At 47.1% G+C, this 18,434-nt stretch overlaps 1 protein-coding gene across 4 annotated transcripts in view; it reads right to left on the bottom strand.

Moving 5' to 3' along the window:
* Positions 1 to 11,429: 11,429 nt before the first annotated feature.
* RAB3GAP1 (RAB3 GTPase activating protein catalytic subunit 1) overlaps positions 11,430 to 18,434 on the bottom strand; it is a 98,685-nt gene continuing 91,680 nt past the window's right edge. For 3 of the 4 annotated variants that reach the window (XM_037069811.1, XM_037069983.1, XM_037070045.1), the window contains 3 exons: positions 16,752 to 16,854; positions 13,912 to 13,932; positions 11,430 to 13,105 (listed from right to left, as the gene is read on the bottom strand). In XM_037069811.1, the coding sequence (XP_036925706.1) occupies positions 12,869 to 13,105; positions 13,912 to 13,932; positions 16,752 to 16,854 (361 nt within the window). In that variant the 3' untranslated portion in view covers positions 11,430 to 12,868. The remainder of the gene's footprint in view (positions 13,106 to 13,911; positions 13,933 to 16,751; positions 16,855 to 18,434) is intronic. The other variant, XM_037069893.1, reaches the window with a different exon arrangement.

Here is an 18,434-nt window from a genome sequence, read left to right as displayed (position 1 = left end):
TATATATATATATAGTATATAATAATGAGCAACTACCTGTTTTGTGGATTCTGGGTAAAAATGGAAGCCATTGGAAAAAATCTTGCCCTGGCTGATTCAGAAAGAACAGTCATGTGACACAGGTCTCTTCTAGAAGAACATAACTGATACTTTGTCAAAGTCTGTAAAATACGCAGCACAGATGCTGCTGAATCACTAAAAAGACTAGAGAAAATGTGCCAAGGGGTGTGAGATGTGTATGCTCCAAAGTTTGGTTTGTCATCCTCACACTGACAGTCGGGTGGGTCGTGTAAAAGCTCAGGCCAGGGCCTTCTGAGCTGTCGCTTGAGGAAGTGAAGCCGTCAGGATGAGCTTCAGACGGAATCAGTTTTCTTTACGAAAGACCATTTAACACCACTTATTCATTATAAAACACAGTAAGAACAACAATCAAAATTATCTTTGTGTAACCAGGTTACAAAAAATGATTGAGCCAGCCCCTCATACCCTGGTCTTCTGCCCCTGCTTCTGTGAAGTGGTTTTAACAACTATTTTCTACCACTTGGAGGAAAGACGAGGGCAGGCTGACTGGTGCTGGGAGCCTGGAGTGAGGAGGAGAGTCAGGGGAGATCCCTGGCCCTCTTTAGGCTTCATTCTACCAGCTCTGGGCAATACAGAAGTCTCTGGGAGCCCTAGCAGCAGGGGTCCAAGGGGGCTCTGGGCCCTCCCATAACCCCCCTCCTTCCTTGGCCCTAGGGCAGCCTGGAACTCTCTCTGAGGTCTCATGACCTTGCCTCCTTTTCATTTCTCTCTGGGAATTGCAGGACGCCCTTCTGGGTGGGAAGAAATAAAGCCTCCAATTCCGATCACGTGTTCATGGGAATGCTAACTCCAGCCACATCTCTTCCAGGTTTTGGTTAAACAACAGCTTCCATTGTTGGCAGAAGGGCCTGGTCTTTCTGAGAGCCCATAAAATGTTGCTCCCAAATAGTACTTGGGAAAAAAAGTTGGCCACAATATGGCTCCCACCTCCCCACTTGGATGTCGGATGCATCTCTTGAGAGGGCAAGTTTGCAATTGGAGAGCGAGGGGACTACCAACCATGACCCCTCCCCACAAGCTTCTTCCCATTTTCTCAGTTGCCCTGCAGCCCTGGGACCTGGGCTGAGCCTCTGAGAACCCAATCTTTCCTTTGCCCTGGGCTGGGGGCTGAGGAGCCCTAGGGGACAAGTCTCCTGTCACATGACCCAAGGAGCTGGGTCATGGGTTTCTTGAGTAGATATGACACAGCTCTGTCCTTGGTCCATCCTGTCTGAGATGCGGGTGTCTAGGGGAACTTCAGGTAATGGACAGAAAGCAGGGGACTTAGGGGTGGGGCTATTTGGAGCCCCAGATGTTTCTCAGAGGAGTTTCCAAACCCAAAGGGTGGATGTGGTCCAGGGACATATTCACAGAAGCCATCCACCTCTGTGGTCCTGAAAGGACAGTCTGTGTCCTTCAGGTTACCCGGCTCCCTCCCCCAGGCTGCAGGAGTCTGAACCTTGTACTGCTGGCTCCATTGGCATTCTTAGTGGTGTCTCCTAGTCACTGAGCAGGAGACCCAAGGGCTTGTCAACCCCACTGCACAAGTGTCTGTGGGTCTCTGGCAGAAACACAGGCCCAAATGTGCCCATTTACCCCATCAAGAATTCAGAGGGACCAAATGTGCAGAGCAGTGTGTGGTCTCACGTGGACCAAGGTGACCTACATGTGATTTGGAGGACTGCTGTGGGTGGGTTGAGAGATACAATGGGCAGGAGGAATTTTGGGGTCAGGTTCGGGAGTAGGAGAAGTGATCATTCTTCTGGAAGCAGGATCAGGCCATGACTCTTCCCCGGACTGAGCCAGAGCCAGCCAGTCCTCCCAACCTTGCTCCTGCCATGCTGGGCCTGGGGACGCTGGAGCCTCCAGCAGCAGGTTCTTACTTGGCTTTTGGCCTGTGCCTTAACCAGGGCCCCGCAAAGGCTTCACTTGGGGTGGGACCTACCCGCTGCCCCCAGCAGATGGACAGAGGGGAAGGGGGTAACCACTCCGGAAGGGTCCTGTGGAGCAGGTGCTCAAGCTCTGCCTGACTCCCCATCTGCTCTTGCCATTAGAAAGCAAAGTTCAGGGTTGGGGTCCTGGCAGCTGCATTCACCTGATGATCTTTTGCAAACAGGAAGCCACAGCGGGAGGGGTCTGGCTCCCCTGGCCGGCAAACGCTGTGCTTCCTGGGAGAAGCACAGTTGCAGGGTGAGGGAGCGCCAGTCGCAGGGTATGTTTTCAGTGCCTGACTTCACCAGGCCCAAATGTGGTCATCAAAACTGAGGAGGCTACCGGGGCCAAAAGCAAGCATCATTCTGGACCCTGAGCACAGCAGCCTGTGGTCAGGACAGCCAGCCCAGGGTGGGCCCCCTTTGAGGGGAAGGCATCCTGTGTGGTTTCTGAGTGTCCAGGGGTCCCCCTCCCGACATTCACTCAGCACTCCCAAGACTCACCTTCCTAGGGACATGGGGGAAATGTGCTGATTTCTGGCCATCCACTCTCAAGCCCCTTGGGCCAGCTGGGCTGAGAGAAGCGTTGGAACATGGGTTCCCCAATGTCCAGCCAGTCACGGCTCTCCTTGCTCGTGTCAGAGATGAAAAATGGGAGTAGCTCTGGCTGTCCTGGGCTCTGCAGGGAAAGGAGGGAAGGACAGTGTGGGGGTCTCCCGAGTCCCCAGAGGGGCCCCTACAGACAGCCTTCACCTCCAGGTACAACTTTCTCCTGCACCCTCAGAGACCTACACCTGGCCCCAGGGAGGCTGCAGGAACATGGCCCAGTGAAGCTGAGGGCCAACTCAACTGCAGAGCTCAGCAACTGCCCCCTGAGAGGCCAGGACCAGAGTGAACAGGGTGCTTTGCCCCAGCAGGGTCCCTGACCTCCCCCAGTACCAGCCTCCAGGCCCCAGTACCTTATAGCAGGGCTTCACGTCTCTTCCCACTGCCACAGTCCCCTCCCCCCACCCCAACCAGACAGTCTATGCTCTGCCAGAGGGACCCTAGTCACTCTCTCGCAGGGAGGCTGGTTTGGAGAGTGGGGTATACACCAGGCACAGGGCACTATTGCTCCTCCATCAGTGCTCAAAAGGGGCATCCACCCAGTGACACGGGCTAGACACCCACATGCCTGAGAACTCACTGTGGAGATGGTGGGGGAGAGGGGCTTCCTGGATTTCTGGGGGGTCCCACCAAGATTACTTGTGGCTGCTTCCCACCATATTCTGCTTCCTGTACACAGCAGGTGTCTGACACCTGAATCTTTGAGTGGTCCCCTGGCCAGGACTCCTGGCCCCTGGGGAATTTTGCGGGATGGCCCAAGGGAGGGGAAATGGTGGTGGAAGTGGTGACTTGGCAGGGCGTGGGGAAAGGCCGGTGAACTCTCTGCCCAGGGGGTCAGAGAGGACCAGGAGGGAGATACAGGAGAGGACACTGGCTAGCAGTGTGGGATGGGTGACCACTTGGGCAAAGAGGAGGGAAGCAGAGGAAGGGGCATTGACAGGGCAGGGGGTAAGAGGGACACAAGAGGACCCGCAGAGGCTGATGGCTTTTTGGGCTGGCAGGAGGGGAGCAGCCCTGCTGATGACAGATGGGAACTGGGTTTGTCCAAGGGGAGGGGCAGGGGGAAGGACAGGCTGAGGCCCAGAAGTGGGGGCCTGCGGAGGGCAGGGGGAGAGGGAAACAGGTGAGAGGGAAGAGGCAGAGGGACAAGGAGTGCGAGAGCGTGGTCTGCAGACAGGAGCAAAAGGGATGCGTTTGTTCTTCATTGCTCCCAATGCAGAGAATGGGAGTCTGGCCCAAGTGTGGGGTTTACAATCTCAGTTGTCTACCTTTGTTCCCTCAGAGTGTATCTTTGTGACCTCAGGAGCAGAGAATTCTAGAGAGTGTGACCTGGAGGGCCTGCCTGCAGCACTACTGTGTGCAGTGTAGGGATAAGCAGACTGAGGTCTTGATGGAGACTGTGGAAGGCAGTGCCTGGCCCAGAACCAGAGCATGTCCTTTCTACAGCCTGAGTCACCTGGGCTGGGGCTGCGTCCTGGCCACTTGCTGCTCAGGGAGGCTGCCTGAGAGCTGGGCTGCCTGGTGCTCTGGAGTGGCCCCTCCTTCCTGGGCACACCCACCCTCTCCCAGGAGCCCCTGAATGGGAGAGTCAAGGGGCTCAGCCGGTCCCTGGGCTTGGGTGCCCAGAAGATGTCTGGGCTCAGGAATCTCCTGGAATGAACAGGGACAACCCAGTTTGTTCCTGGGCATCCCTGGCCGAGGCGGGGCCAGGGCACTAGGGACAGCAGAGTGTTGTTCCAAAAGCAAGAGCCCAGAAAGCTGAGTCCTCCCAGGGCTGTGTGCTGGGACACAGTGAGACGGGCACAGGCCCCAAGCCCATCCCTGTCCTTCCTGTCTTCCTGCCCCAGCCCAAGAGAAGGACCAGTGACCGAGGCAGGGAGGAAACCCCTCTGTGTGGTCGGTCACTTGTCACTCATGCGGTAACATCCCCTACTCTCTGGATCTCTGGAAGGACCTCAAGACTTCCCAGGACAATGGTGGAAACTTCCTAGCACTGGACTCCAGACTCAGGAAACCTGACATGGAAAGGAGCAAACCCACACCCTCCCTCATGTGACTGATTTTTCCCTAGAACTCCATGAGCCTGAAAACTGGGGCTAAGGGGTCTGGAGTCTTAGTGGACTCACCTCGCAAATCCAGTGACTCCTTGTCTTCTCTCGGTGCTGCTCTGTCCCCAGGCGAATGCCCCAGAAAGCCTGAGCCCCATCAAGCCACCAATGGCAGCTGTCCTGTCACAGTACCTGTCTCACAGTGACCTGCACTGACCCCAGTGCTCCATCCCAGCCCCTCTCAGGGCCCTGGGATCCCACCTGTTACTCCACCAGCTCCTCACTGTCCTGCATTGGCCCCTCCATGTGCCCTCATACTGGCTCCCTCGCAGACACCCTAAGACACTGGCGGGTCCATTGAGAAGGGGCCCCGTGCTGGCCTCTCACAGCCCCACAGGAAGGGAGCCGTGGGGAGGGGATGACAGCCCCAGGCACTCCATGGCCACCAGAAAGCCAGAAGGGCCAGGCTGCTCCCCCTGCCCAGGTGAGGGCGGGGCTGTGTGCTGAGCTCCCCAGAGATCCCAGTGGTTCAGCCTGGGGTGGGAGCTCCAGGCTGCCCCCTGCACACCTGGGGGTGGTGGGAAACCATAGAGACCTCATCCAGTCAGCCCTGGGGCTGGGGAAGGGGAGGGTTGGGCTCTATATCAGGAAACATGCAATGATCCCTGGGTTTGTGAGCGGGGAGCAAGCAGGTCAGTGACCAAGCAGGGAGGACTGTGGGTGGGTTAGCACAGCCTGCGGAGCTGATGGCCCAGGCCCTGGCCGACTAGGGTTTCTCAGGGATGTCAGCTGTTGATTGGAGTGGACCAAAGAAGCCCCTGAGGCCCAGACCTGACCTCAACTCACACCTCACAGAGCCTCACCTGCCACACTTTTGTGCGTTCCAGGGGAAAGAGGACAAGACTGCTGAGTTAACCAAGACTAAGTGTCCCCAAAGCAAAAATTAAACCATGGAAAAAATGAAGAAGCCATGGGCCCATGACACCTGAGTTTTAGAACTGAGGTAGGTATCACCAAAGGCAGAGAATAAAGACATCATCTCAGCCACAGGTGCTGGCTGCCTGGTGATGAAGGAAGATGTCCAAACAGATAATGATATGATGCCCCGTATCCTCCTCTGAGACCCGGGATTGTCACTGTGCTGCTGGAATTTCTTTCTTTCTGCCACCAGCCAGAACTTAGGGGTGTTACCTCATGAAACATTGTCCCACCACGTACCATCCACCAGGAAGAGTGGGGGGCACACTGGACCCCAGACAGAGCCGTGTTCTTGCTGGGGGAGCGCTGCTGGGGCAGGGGGCTGTTCTGGGGCTGATTACGTGCCAGGAATCCTGGGCTGGTGCTTCCTCTCACCGCAGAGCAGCTGACTCCTCAGGGCGTCCAGCACTGGGCAAGTCCTGCCAGTGTCACTTGCTGGATCTCACCCCACTCCCACCACTGTAGCAGTCACCTCTTACGGGGTTCACTGCAGTGATCACTGCAGTTCCCATTGGGTCGGTCTCTAGTCTCGCTCCTCTGTTCCTCCACCAAAGACCTTCCAGAGCCTCTGCATGTTCACTCATCAAGGTCCACACTCCTCAGCAGGCAGCTGAGGCTCTTGGCCTGGCTGTTGGTTCTGCAGCAGCCTCGCTCCTCACTCCACACTCCGACCACAATGACATGGAGTCTGAGGGGCACTGTGGTTAAGCCCCTTGGCCTGGAACCCACTTCTAGCTTCCCACCCCAGGCCTTCACCTCACCACAGTCCCCTAGGCCCTGAAATGTAACTTCTTGCATAGAGGGGAAAAGGTATCAAAGGAAAACAGTTGTTTTGATGAGATGTTAGATTTCAAAGTCACCCTTCCCATTATGGGACACTTGGGTGGTCATCGCTATGAGTGCTGGCTCAGCAGATGTGTCCTCACAGTACAGTGGAGTCTGTGTCCAACAGCTGATCATTCACTCCTCCCCACTGGGCTGCTCCGTACAGTTCATTTAAACACCTATGGACCCTGCACCATCCTAGACACTTTATAGGTTGTTTCATTCCTGTAATGACCTGGTTGCTACTCACGTTTGTCCCCACTTAGGCAGAGGAAGAGGTTGGGTACCACCCCAGTATCTCATGGCTGGTAAGAAGGCTGGGATTTGAAACTGCCCTCTCTGGGGCTGGGCCTCTGGTTTAAACACCAGACTCCATGGCCCACCACTCACTAGTCGGGGATGGCTTGTGAATGATGCTTTTGTGGGTTGAATTGTATCCCCTACACCCTTTCAAAAAAAAGACTATGTTGAGGTCCTCACCCCGGTTCCTCAGAATGTGTCCTCCTCTGGAAATAGGATCATTGCAGATGGGATCAGTTCAGGCGAGGTCATGCTGAGCAGAGTCACCAATGTCCTAAGAGAAGGAAGAGACACAGACACACAGGGTAGATGGCCATTTGATGACAAAAGGAGAGACTAAAAAGCTGCTGACGCGGCTGTAAGCCAAGGACTGCCCAGAGAGGCCCACAACCACCAGCAGCTATAAAAAGGTAAGGATGGATCCCCCGACAGGTTTCAGAGGCAGCACGGCCCTTGCAGCACCTTGCCTTCAGGCTGGAGCTTCCAGAATTGTGAGACAATAAATTCCTGCCGTTGTAAGCCTGTTGTGACACTTGGTTACAGCAGGCACAGGAAACCAATCAAGTGACTAATTCTTTTTTTCTCCCCTGCGAAACACCTATTATCACAGGCCTACGCACTACAGACAGCTCGCTGGCTTGGAACTGGACCCCCAGTTCATCCAGTGAGGGCCGGCCCGGCCTGCACATGTCTGCCTCAGCCACCGGCCTACCTGATCTGTGTCAAAGATGAAGACAAACGTGCAAACTTAACACAAAAACCAGATATTCTATCATGGCTCTTGTATGGCAAAGATATCCAGCTTTTTTTTCACTTTGGTAGGGAAAGAAATGAAACTTTCTAAGAGACGCTCATTCAGCTGTAAAGCCGCAGGGACAGGTCCCCGTTGATAGCTGCCCAACGCCGCGCACAGCAGTGGCTGGCCTGGTGGGGGGACAGCAGGAGCACCGCCTCAGAGACTCAGAGTCTGGCCTGTGTTCCTGTCATCTCCCAGTCAGGCGAAGTAGGGGCCTTCTGTCCAGTTCCTTCCTTGACTGATAAGCTCAGTGCAGCAAAGCTCCCCGAAGTGGGTGAGACTTGCGGGTGGAGGGGTGGGGGTGGTCTGTCAGACCTCACAAGTTGCCAGGGAAAATCTGCTGGAAAAGAAGTTGTGCTACTATGAACTAGCTTTATTTTGTATTTCTAGAATTCGCCAGGCCCACACTCACAGGCTGATGCCAAGGCCCTTTCAGAGCTGGAGAAATGGTGGCAACAGTCCTCTAGCTTTCAGGAGCGATACTCTGAAATATTCTGGGTTCATGGTACCCAGCGGCTGAAAGTGAGAACCCAGAAGATTCAAGCACAACAATGGGGCCTCTTTTGCCACCAACAGGCGTCCGTCCGTCCAGCCCTCAGTCCATCCATCCATCCACCCACTCAGCATTTATTGAATGCCAAGCCCTCTCCATTATCCTGCCTGTCCAGAAGGAGCTGCCAGCGAGTGGGCAGGGAACTAGGGTGACTGTTGGCTTGAAAATGACTAGACAATGGCGTCATGCCCTTGCTCTTTCAATATCCTGCCCTCCAGAACCTGGCAAGGAAAAGTACGCAACCAAAACTCTTCTGGCTTGGGGCAGAAATGCAATGTGAAGTCCACTCACAGATGCTAGTGAGGCAGGAGGCAGCATAGGAAGAACTCTGAGACTGCAATACTGTCACTGGTCAGCATCTAGCACCCTGGTTGCCAGGAAACACCTTTTACCAATTAGGTAGAATAAATAGTAAACCGAGGCAGGGAGGAGGAGGGAGACCTGTCTCACATGTTAACTCAGCAGTCCTGAGCCTGGTCTGATAATATCGCCAGGTGTTCCAACATCACTATGTTAGCAAGAAAGAAGGGAAGTCCTTGAAATTACAGCATTTCCACTATCTGGGAAAGCAAACCTTGAAACTGTGCTTTCATCCCAGGGCCTGAATGTGGGAGAGGGTCCAGGGTGCGCAAAGAGGAAGCTCATAAAACAACTTTGGTTAATTGTCTACCTCTGGTCACTATCTGTTTTACGATGTAGTCCCTGATACGTATGCAAAGAGCCCATAAATAACTTTGGAAAGCGCCCCAATTTTAATTCACTGCCTCCTGTCACATATTTGTTTCACAAGATGAACAAATAAGGACTTGGGCTAACAGACCCCCACACATCCCTAAGTTTGTGTAGTCACATTCCCCCAGGAAAGCTGGCACCCGCATTTACTGGTTAATCAATATGTAACTGTTTTTCTCCCCCTCCCACCAGCTATGTAAGTCCTCAGAACAAAGGACTCACTCTCTTTCTGGGGCTGTTGGGCACCGGGCCTTCGGCCACCTGGCCTCAGGCTGCCTAGGGGCTTGTCACCCTGGTCTTCAGTCCCTCAACTTTTGCCTCCCTGCTTTGCCCTGAAACTTTGCCCTTCACCCCCTGCTCTGCCCAGTCCTGTTCTCTTCCATGGGAACGGGCCACTAATAAACTGATTACATGCTAATAGATTTGCTGATCTGTAATTCTTTACTTCGCCAGCAAGAACCAGGTCTCTTACACCAATACTAGGGATCCCAACATGCCCTCGACGGTACTTCTGTTATCTCCCAGTAGGAATTTCATTACCTGTCTGAATGAATTTGCTTTTCTGCATACACAGGTGAGCAACAGCCAGTTCCTTAGTCCTCTTCTCACTTGACATCTTAATGGCATGTGACTCAAGTGATCAACTCCCACCTTCTTCAGCTAGTTTTTTTCTTGGTTCCTAGACATCGCCTTCACACTCTCTCCTTCACGAGTCTACTCTAACCACACTGGCCCTTTTTCGTCTGTGCCTTCAAATCCACTGACTCCCACCCCGGGTCTTTGCTAGCCCCTGCCCAGAATCATCTCCCAGACACTCACAAGGCAGCGCCCCTCACTTCATTCAGATCTCCTCTCAAAGGTTACCACCTCACAGACTTTCCCTTATCACTTATCTTAAAAAGCATTCTTCCCTTCTCTTAGATAACTTGTTTAGACTTGTTGTCCTCTACTATAATCTCTATGACTTTAAAAAAATGATTTTAATGAGGGGAAGGGAGAGAGAAATATCAATTTGTTGTTCCACTTATTTATGCATCACTGGTTGATCTTCCTGTGTCCTGACCGGGGATCAAACCCACAACCTTGGTGTCTCAGGACAATGCTCCAACCGAGCTACCTGGCCAGTCATTTTATCTGTCCTCCTCCACTGTGTCCTCATTGCCCAGAACAGTACCTGGCACACAGTTGGCACTCAATAAACATTGGCTGGACTAATGGAAAATAATTACGAATGTTTACTGGAGCTTAAAAAATGCTTAAGAAAAATCTTAATTATGATGGTGGTATAGGAATACATAGGTGTGTGGGGGAGGGGGAGCCCAGAGTGAGGACATTTCATGTGGGTCCCATGAGCATTTGCCAGGCTCTTTGCAGCACATTCCAAAGCACATAAGATGGGAGAAAAAACACCGACACTGTAACTGCTACTCTCCACTTTAGTGTAAGATCCAGGACATGGATGCACTTTCCTAGACCCCCCATCTGTCCTGCTATGTTATGACTTACACCCACCATCACACCCTTGCTTAAAACTCCTCCTCACCACTGCCCTGAGATGGAGCCCAACCTTCTGGTGGGGCTCACAGAGAACTTCTTGATCTCACCTCAGTTTACCTTACCGTCTTCATTTCCTGCCTTACTCTACTCTGGGTTCCACACCCCAGCCAAATTAAAATACTGGCTGTTTTCCAAAGATACATTTTCTTTTCTTTCTGAGTTTTGGCGTGTTCTGTTTTCTCTATCTGAAATACTCTTTCTATCCCATCCTGTACCAGTTAACTTTTTCTGCATAACAAACCTTCCTATCTCTTCCTTCCTTCAACAAAAAGCTGAAGCGCATGCTTTTTGCACTGCCCAGGGTTCCAGCAGGAAGAGAAGGTAAGCCCCATTGTGCAGTACAGCCAAGCCTCTGCCTGTCCTCATACTTGCTAATACTCCACTGATGAAAGAAAGACACGGCTAAGTCTAGGCTGAAGTGGTGGAGAGATGAATTCCACTTCCTGGAAACAGTTGTAAAATCACAATAAATTAGGGGCAAACATATAGGGATGGGGGAATAATTGTAGTTCTTTGCAAGCAATTTACTCTCTTACCTCTTTGTCAGCTCCTCCTTATCCTTAGTCTAGCAATCACCTATAGAAAGAATCTCCTGAACCCTAAAGATCGAGTGAAAAACCTTTCCCATAATACCTAATGTTCACAATTATTGCATGTATTACTCTCTATATCCACAAATGAATGAATAAATGTATACATCACATGTGGGACCTCCAATTTATACAACTCCACTTTATGGCAATGCAACATCAGCCTCCCCCTACCTCACGGGGAGATCACTAGAAGGAGGGAGTGCATCTTGGTTTCTGTTTTATATTCATTGCCTAGTACAGTTCCTTACTTGACATAGGTTCTTAGAAATACCTGTGAAATAAACACATAACTATAAGAAAAGTAAATGGGGTACTTTCTATTAAAAAAAGACACAAGGAGTATTGTTGAGACACCTGCAAGACCCAGCAGGCTGTAAATAAATTTAGAAAGATCTGAGATAGCATAAAACTAACTGAAATAAGAATAAAACACCAATGGGAAGAAAAGTAGCCAGAGAAAGCAGCACTTTCCTGTTTATTAGATTCACAAGGCTGTTTTAAAGCCCAACCTCTCCTTGTAACATGATTCTTAGTTATGAACATCCTCATTAGGAAGCAAACTGGATTCTCACTGCGTCTGTGCGGTGTCCCTGTGATCACGTCCAGCATCTCAGGGAAAAGCACTGTGACAGCCGGGAGGTAATCAACCAGGCCTCCCCTGTTCATATGCGCACACACACATGTATATATGTACACATTTTCTTGTTTTACAAAAATAATATAACAGGTTTACACAGATCTATTAATTCCTTAACATTTCTTAGCAAGGTTTATGCTTCAGTAACCATTTTTTAAAACTCTGGATTAAAGTGGGAATTTTAGGCCTAAAAATAGATGTAAGATCACTGAACAAAGGCATACAGAAATACAGACTTAATAAATCTTGATCATCATATAACTAGAAGTATGTTGCTGTTATCCTTATGCTCCGTGCTACTACACATCCCCATCAAATACTTTCATTTTAGCTGAAATACAGAAGTAAAACAGTTCACTGAAATAACCTTCTATTCATTACATTAGCACATACACCAAATTATATTAACTGAATGAAGATCTATGCACCAAGGCCATATTTTCAGCGTGTGTCCAACTCTACTTCATTAAGTACAGGACCAGCCAGCAAGCCCACAACAGGAATGCGTGCTGTACAGCGGGAGGTGGCGGAAACAACTCAGGCAAATTGACAGCTTTTTACATGGCACCCAAAACAAAGCAAGAGAAACAAGCCTTACAGGATAGATACCAAACTAAGTTGCAGTGACATTTGATACAGTTTTATCAGAGGATTACATTGCAGTCAATTACCTGGAAAAAAACAGAAGCTCTAGGCTTTCTCCTAGAATATTCAAAATGCTCATCAAAAGTTAATTAGTATAATAAAGATGGCTCTCAGGTAACTGAATAAACAGAATGTCATTTAATATTTAAAAAATACAGACTCTGAGAATACAGTCTACCCTCAAAATATCCAGAAATTTAAGCTAACAGATACTTTACTTTGCATACTTGATACTAACAAAATAAGAAGTGTTTACACAGACTATGAATGCAGTCGATACCCTAAGGGATAGTCACAGAAAATAACAATCTTGCCAGAGTTAAATGCAGAGAGCTCCTGGTTTTTTGGTCCCTCACCTCACCCCAAACAAGGGCCATCACTTTGGGGAAGAATCTTTCACCAGCTGAAGGCATTACCTCTGATCCTACAAGCTACAACACAGCCCAAGCTTCGCAACAGAAAGTCTTTCAGATGCTGGTATGGCGCTTGCTCCTTCAACCAGACAGACCCTCTTCATGGGCTCTGGGGGTTCTGACAGCACAACCTCTTTCCCATGGAAGGGGTCAGCTCTGTCTCTGAAGCCACAAGGGGAGCAGCTGCAGAAGAATTAGAAGAAGGAGGTATCTGATGAGAAGGCACCAGCCAGTCTGAACTCCTCTTTGGTGAGAACACTGTACATTCGCTGAGGCAGAGCTCGGGAGTAGGGGGCTGGACGGGGCACGGTGGTGCGCAGCACGAGCTCCCGGCCAGCAGGCGGTGGGAAGTCTGATGCGGAGTTGGGCCTCCTCTCTTCTGGGGGGCCCATTCTCTTCAGTTCCTCCTCTGGTGGAGACATGGTTGCAGCCTTGAATAGAATCAAATGCTAAATTCAAGATCAAGTTGATGCTAAACTTAGATCATTATGAAGGACAGATGAATAAACATGATAAATACATTAAAATGTTCTACAGTATTCAGTAATGCTGTCAAGTGTGTCCTGACTACTCAAAACACAACATAGAAAATACAGGAAGCTTGAAACACTGCATGAGCAGTGAGAGAACAATAAATTGGTGAGAGAGACAGAAGGGCTAATGACTGCCAGGAAATCTACTTTGAAAAGTGGGGGCCATATTCAGACCTATGATGAAGAGGGGAAATGGGCGGTTTCCATGTTTCTTCCAGCAACGACTCCAGACCAAGTCTGATATCCTCAATCCAGGAAGGAGCTGGTTCTCTTCAGTCTAGAAAAATGGTTTTTATCTCAGCTTCCAATTTTTTTTTAAGGTTCACTGGATGAATTAAAACCAGAAACACTGGTTTTGTTTGCTGGGCAGCTAAGTGAGATCTATGTCATATAGCAATGGCCGCAAAAGAAAAGTTCTTAGTGTCGAAGAATCTATTTTTCCATTAAAATTGTGTAAGATACATATTCAGTTGGTCTTCATTTTCGCTCTGATCACTATACTTGCTTCATTTCCCTGATCACTACATTTCTCTCACAATACTACTGATTGGGAAAAATAATTATTTTGGCAAAGGAGATATGAAATTATGTTATGTAAACATCAGCAAGAAAGATATGTCAAATCCAACCTGTTAAAGAGGCAGTTAGTCTTAGTGACCTTATAAGGTTAGAGGGAGGGGGAGGAACAAAGGCTATTTTGTTACCTCATCAGAAGATTCAGTCAGCTTGAGAAGGGTGAGAAAAGAAACAGTGATGAAAGGGAATCAAGCAAGATGGGTTTAAAAAGAGCTAGACAAGAAATTTCAAGACTATTTCAGAAAGCATGCACTATATTAAGGAACACGACTCTATCAAAAGAATCATCAAGTCAAATATACATCACATACGATACACCCAGTTACCACACTCAGCACACATACCCACTAGTCATGCATCTGACGGCTCACAAGGTGATGAATAGTGTCATTTAAAGGGGGAATAAGCCCTGGCTGGTGTAGCTCAGTGGATTGAGCACAGGCCCGTGAACAAAGAGTCGAGGTTCAATTTCCAGTCAGGGCACATGCCTGGGTTGCAGGCCAGTTCCTAGTACAGGGCACATAAGAGGCAACCACACATTGAGTTTCTCTTCCTCTCTCCTTCTCTTCTCTTTTAAAGATAAATAAATAAAATCTGTAAATAAATAAATAAATAAGATAAAAAAAATAAAGGGGGAATGACAATGAAAAGCTAGCTCTTTAAGTGAAAATCTAAGATGCTAAAAAAAAGTGCTCATGGCTGGAAAAACAGATAATCCCATGGACTTAGTAACAGGTGTCTCATAGTTATTCAATTTAGCAAGACTGAAGCAAAATCCAATCAGTGATTTATCTGCTGAATTACACTTAAGTATGCATATACCACTGAAACATGCAATCATAGGGTTAATTAAAATGTATGATTTTAAGAAAAAGTTCAAAATATATAAAATGACTATATTTATATTAGTAAAATTGATATACAATGTCAGTAGTTATGAAAAGTTACAGGAACAAACTTGGATGATATACATTAGCCAGACATTTAAGGACTGGGCTCAAAAATGTACCAAGTACTTTTTATATGGATTACGTCTTCCAATTCCCAAAAGACATTCACCAAAGGTGTGAAAGGACAATTTCAGACTGGCTGTATGATGAGGCCACTGAAACAATGATACAAACAATGATTGATGTAGAAAGATCATTATATTGAGTGGAAAACAAAAATAAAGTAAATTATATAATATAATCCTATTTTCTGTTTATTCCCATTGAGGGCATTCTTTTTTCATTGTTTTCAGAGAGAAAGGAAGGGTGAGAGAGAAACACTAATGCGAGAGAGAAGCACTGACTGGTTGCCTCTCAGATGCCCCTGGACCAGGAATCCAACCCACAATGTTTAGGTTACAGGACGACACTCCAACCAACTTAGCCACACCGGCCAGGGTTATAATCCTATTTTTGTAAAATATACATATATTTGTATATACTACATGTTAAATGCTGACAGTGGTCATCAGTGGATAGTGAGACTAATGCGATTAACTTTGAATGTTATCATTTTTTTTCTTTATAATTTTCTGTATTGTCCAAATTTACAATGAGCCTTTACTTACAGTTCGGTGGGGTGGGGGGTGGAGAAGGTTATTTCCATTTTGGGGAAAATAATTCTGCTTAACTATTCAAAACAAGTAACACTCTCAGCATTAAATATATATACACTTTAGATGCTAAATCTTCTTAACATACAGATTTTAAAAACTGAGGAGAGAGGAAAGAGTTTTTGCAATGTAAGGAAAATTCACATTGGTGATAACAAGGAAATGTGCTTAAAAGCTTCTGGTGAGTAAGCTGGAGAAGATTTTAAAGGGTGTGAAAACAAACTTGGTTCTTGGTTTCATGCCAGAGACAATAACAAAATAAATCCAACTAATTATCTAATGCCTTCTAGAACTCTAATTTATAACAAAGTAAAATACTTAGCTTTTAACTTTAAGTTTTTTAATTTAAGGAGCTATCCCCCATAAATAATTTCAGGTTTCAGTTCTTCCTAAAAATTCAGATTAGTATATTTGGCTATGATTCTGGCATGTTAAATAGATGTACTGCAGATCAGCTCAAAGGTTTTTATTCCATGTGTAAATCCATTAAGTCTTTTTCTTATTTGATTCTGAGAATTACACCTTCAAAACTCGGTCACTCGAGTGTCATCACAGTGTCAGGTAGGGGCACCCCGTATTTAGTGCACTCGGTAACATTTTTACCTGACTCCTTTACGTGGCTGAGCCCTGGCATGAGACCATCTGTGGGATGGCCGCACCTCTTAGCCAGCAGGCAAGAACTGTGCAGAGAACTGAACACTGTATCCAGTACTGTATCATCTTCATAAAAATCCAAATTCTAACGGCTTTAGAACATCAGGAGGTACATATGCCTCCATTTTTAAACCCTTACTTTCATTAGTAGCAGTAATAATAAAGATTATTTTTCAAATTATGTTCTTTCCATGTTAAAACCTGAGTTTCTATAGTTTTAAAAATCTGAAACCTTGTTCTTCTTTCCTGGGAAACCTCTAAAACCAGACCTTTTCATCATAGTAAAAACAGATTTACTAATTTTGTAAGTGAAGTTGTGAAATCAGTTGGTGTATGGGAATTTAAGTGGTAAAACTGAACTCTATGTGAATTTGAAAGTAGTAAACATTTTTTTCTACAGCATAGCACTGGCCATTGTTAACTGGGTCCCTATAAGATTCTGCAACAATGGATTTCACATCTTTCTAGTGTCTGAATTTTAGGTTCTAAAATATACTTATCATTTTACTTAAAAATGTAAGAAAGCAAATGGGTTTGAAAAACTCAGAAGTCACTGCTGAGAGTCACTGTTTCTTCACCTCCATGCCCAGATTCACAGTCGGCTAGTGGCTGTACAAGCAGCCAGGCGTAGGAATCAAAATGGCATCCCACCGAGTAGGGGTCTGGAGAAGCCATGTTACAACGCTATAGTCAGTAAGGAATCTCACGTACCCTTTGTGCATTCACAAACAGCTTGTGAATGATTCTGCCAGCGTGTCCCCTTCCTGCACCGGCCACGATCACTTCAGGCTGCTCCAGGAGGCAGCTCACAAACCTAGGGTAGAAAGAGGACAAGGCGAGCCGCTCAGTTCCCATGACGTCAATCCTCCCAGACTAACTCTGTGGGTGAACCCACAAACTGACTACACTACCACAGCCAGAGTGCAGATTTTACAACAGGGTAAACCTGATATTTGGAACTAAAATTTACTCAAACGACAATCTTACTGCCTTTCAGCTGTTTTCATAAAATTTGTGAAAAGCCCATCTCTGTCAAAAAGTAAAAAGAAAAATTCAGTGAAAGATAAAATTTCTTTTAGACAGTGAAAACCAAGTTTCATCTACACAGCAAAGCAATGACCCCTATTTCTTGTTTTTGTTCTTTGGAGGTATATAAGTACATGTTCGTGGCATACATGCACATGTATACAACATATATGTTTTGCTGGGCAAAGTCTCAATTGTGTCATTTTGTGCTGGAAATACTGTACTTTCAACTGTATCACAGATAGCATATAGGAGAGCCAACAAAGTCAAAGGCACAGAGTCGCCAAGCATGTGCCACGTGCTCATTAATTTGTACAGCTATTTTAGAAATAATTCGCTTATTTAGAGCTTATTCTTCTCATTTAAGAGGAAGACATTTTCAAGAGCAAAGAAAGCTGGAACAAAATTTCACTCAACAAGATATAAAATTCAAACAAAAACTTATTACAAGCTATATGCCCTGGCTGGTGGGGCTCAGTGGATTGAGTGGTGGTCTACAAACCAAAGGGTTGCCAGTTCAATTCCCAGTCAGCGGGGCGTGCAAGAGGCAGCCACACATTGATGGTTTTCTTCCTTCCTTCCCTCCCTTCCCCTCTCTAAAAATAAATAAATAAAATCTTTAAAAAAGCTTATTAAAGGCTGTAACAAATGCCTTGTCATGTACTATTAATTATTTAGCACCAATAATGCCGTTCCTTGTGGAAAGGCTAATGAAAATGTTAATGTAACAAATCCAAACTACTAAATTAGCTAGCTAACTTGGAAATACTTTATCACACATTTAAACAACACTGTCCTTTCAGTGGGCAAAAACAGATGGTTCACATTGAAAGGCTGCCTTGGAAATGGTGCTATCTCAGTAGGAGGAAAAGACTGACCCGGTCATTTGCCTCACCCCAGAGAGACCACCTGGTCACTTTCAAAATATATTTGCAAGGTGCATGGTAAATATACCCTTGCTATTATCAATCTTTTAAAAAATTAAAATGAATATTGAGCAGAAATAGAGTTCTAGAACACTTGACCATAGTATGGTTAAGGAACAGTGAGAGCTGAAAGCAAAGCTCTGGGGCACTTCCAGTAACAAAGAGTAAACATCTTCTCAGGAAACTGCAGGGCCCACATCTCCAAGAGCAAACATGGTCACTGAGAGAGAGACCTGACAGACTTGTTTCTGAAAGTGGGAGGAATAGAAACACCTAGCAAATACTGAGAAATACAGTAGAGGTCAAATCCTATGGTAAGGAAGTATTTCTCTTTCTCTAGCCAATGCTTATTACAAACAATATAGGAGTATCACAAAAGAATTTCAATAGATCATTAAAATTTTCTAAAGAGAGTAGTGGCTTTTCCTACTGCAGACAAAAA

Source organism: Sturnira hondurensis, unplaced genomic scaffold, assembly GCF_014824575.4.
Source record: "Sturnira hondurensis isolate 20B ecotype Veracruz unplaced genomic scaffold, ASM1482457v3 Scaffold0000256, whole genome shotgun sequence".
NCBI lineage: Eukaryota > Metazoa > Chordata > Mammalia > Chiroptera > Phyllostomidae > Sturnira > Sturnira hondurensis.
The sequence above is the reverse complement of the archived record's forward strand: the minus strand, read 5'-3'. Positions and strand labels throughout refer to the sequence as shown.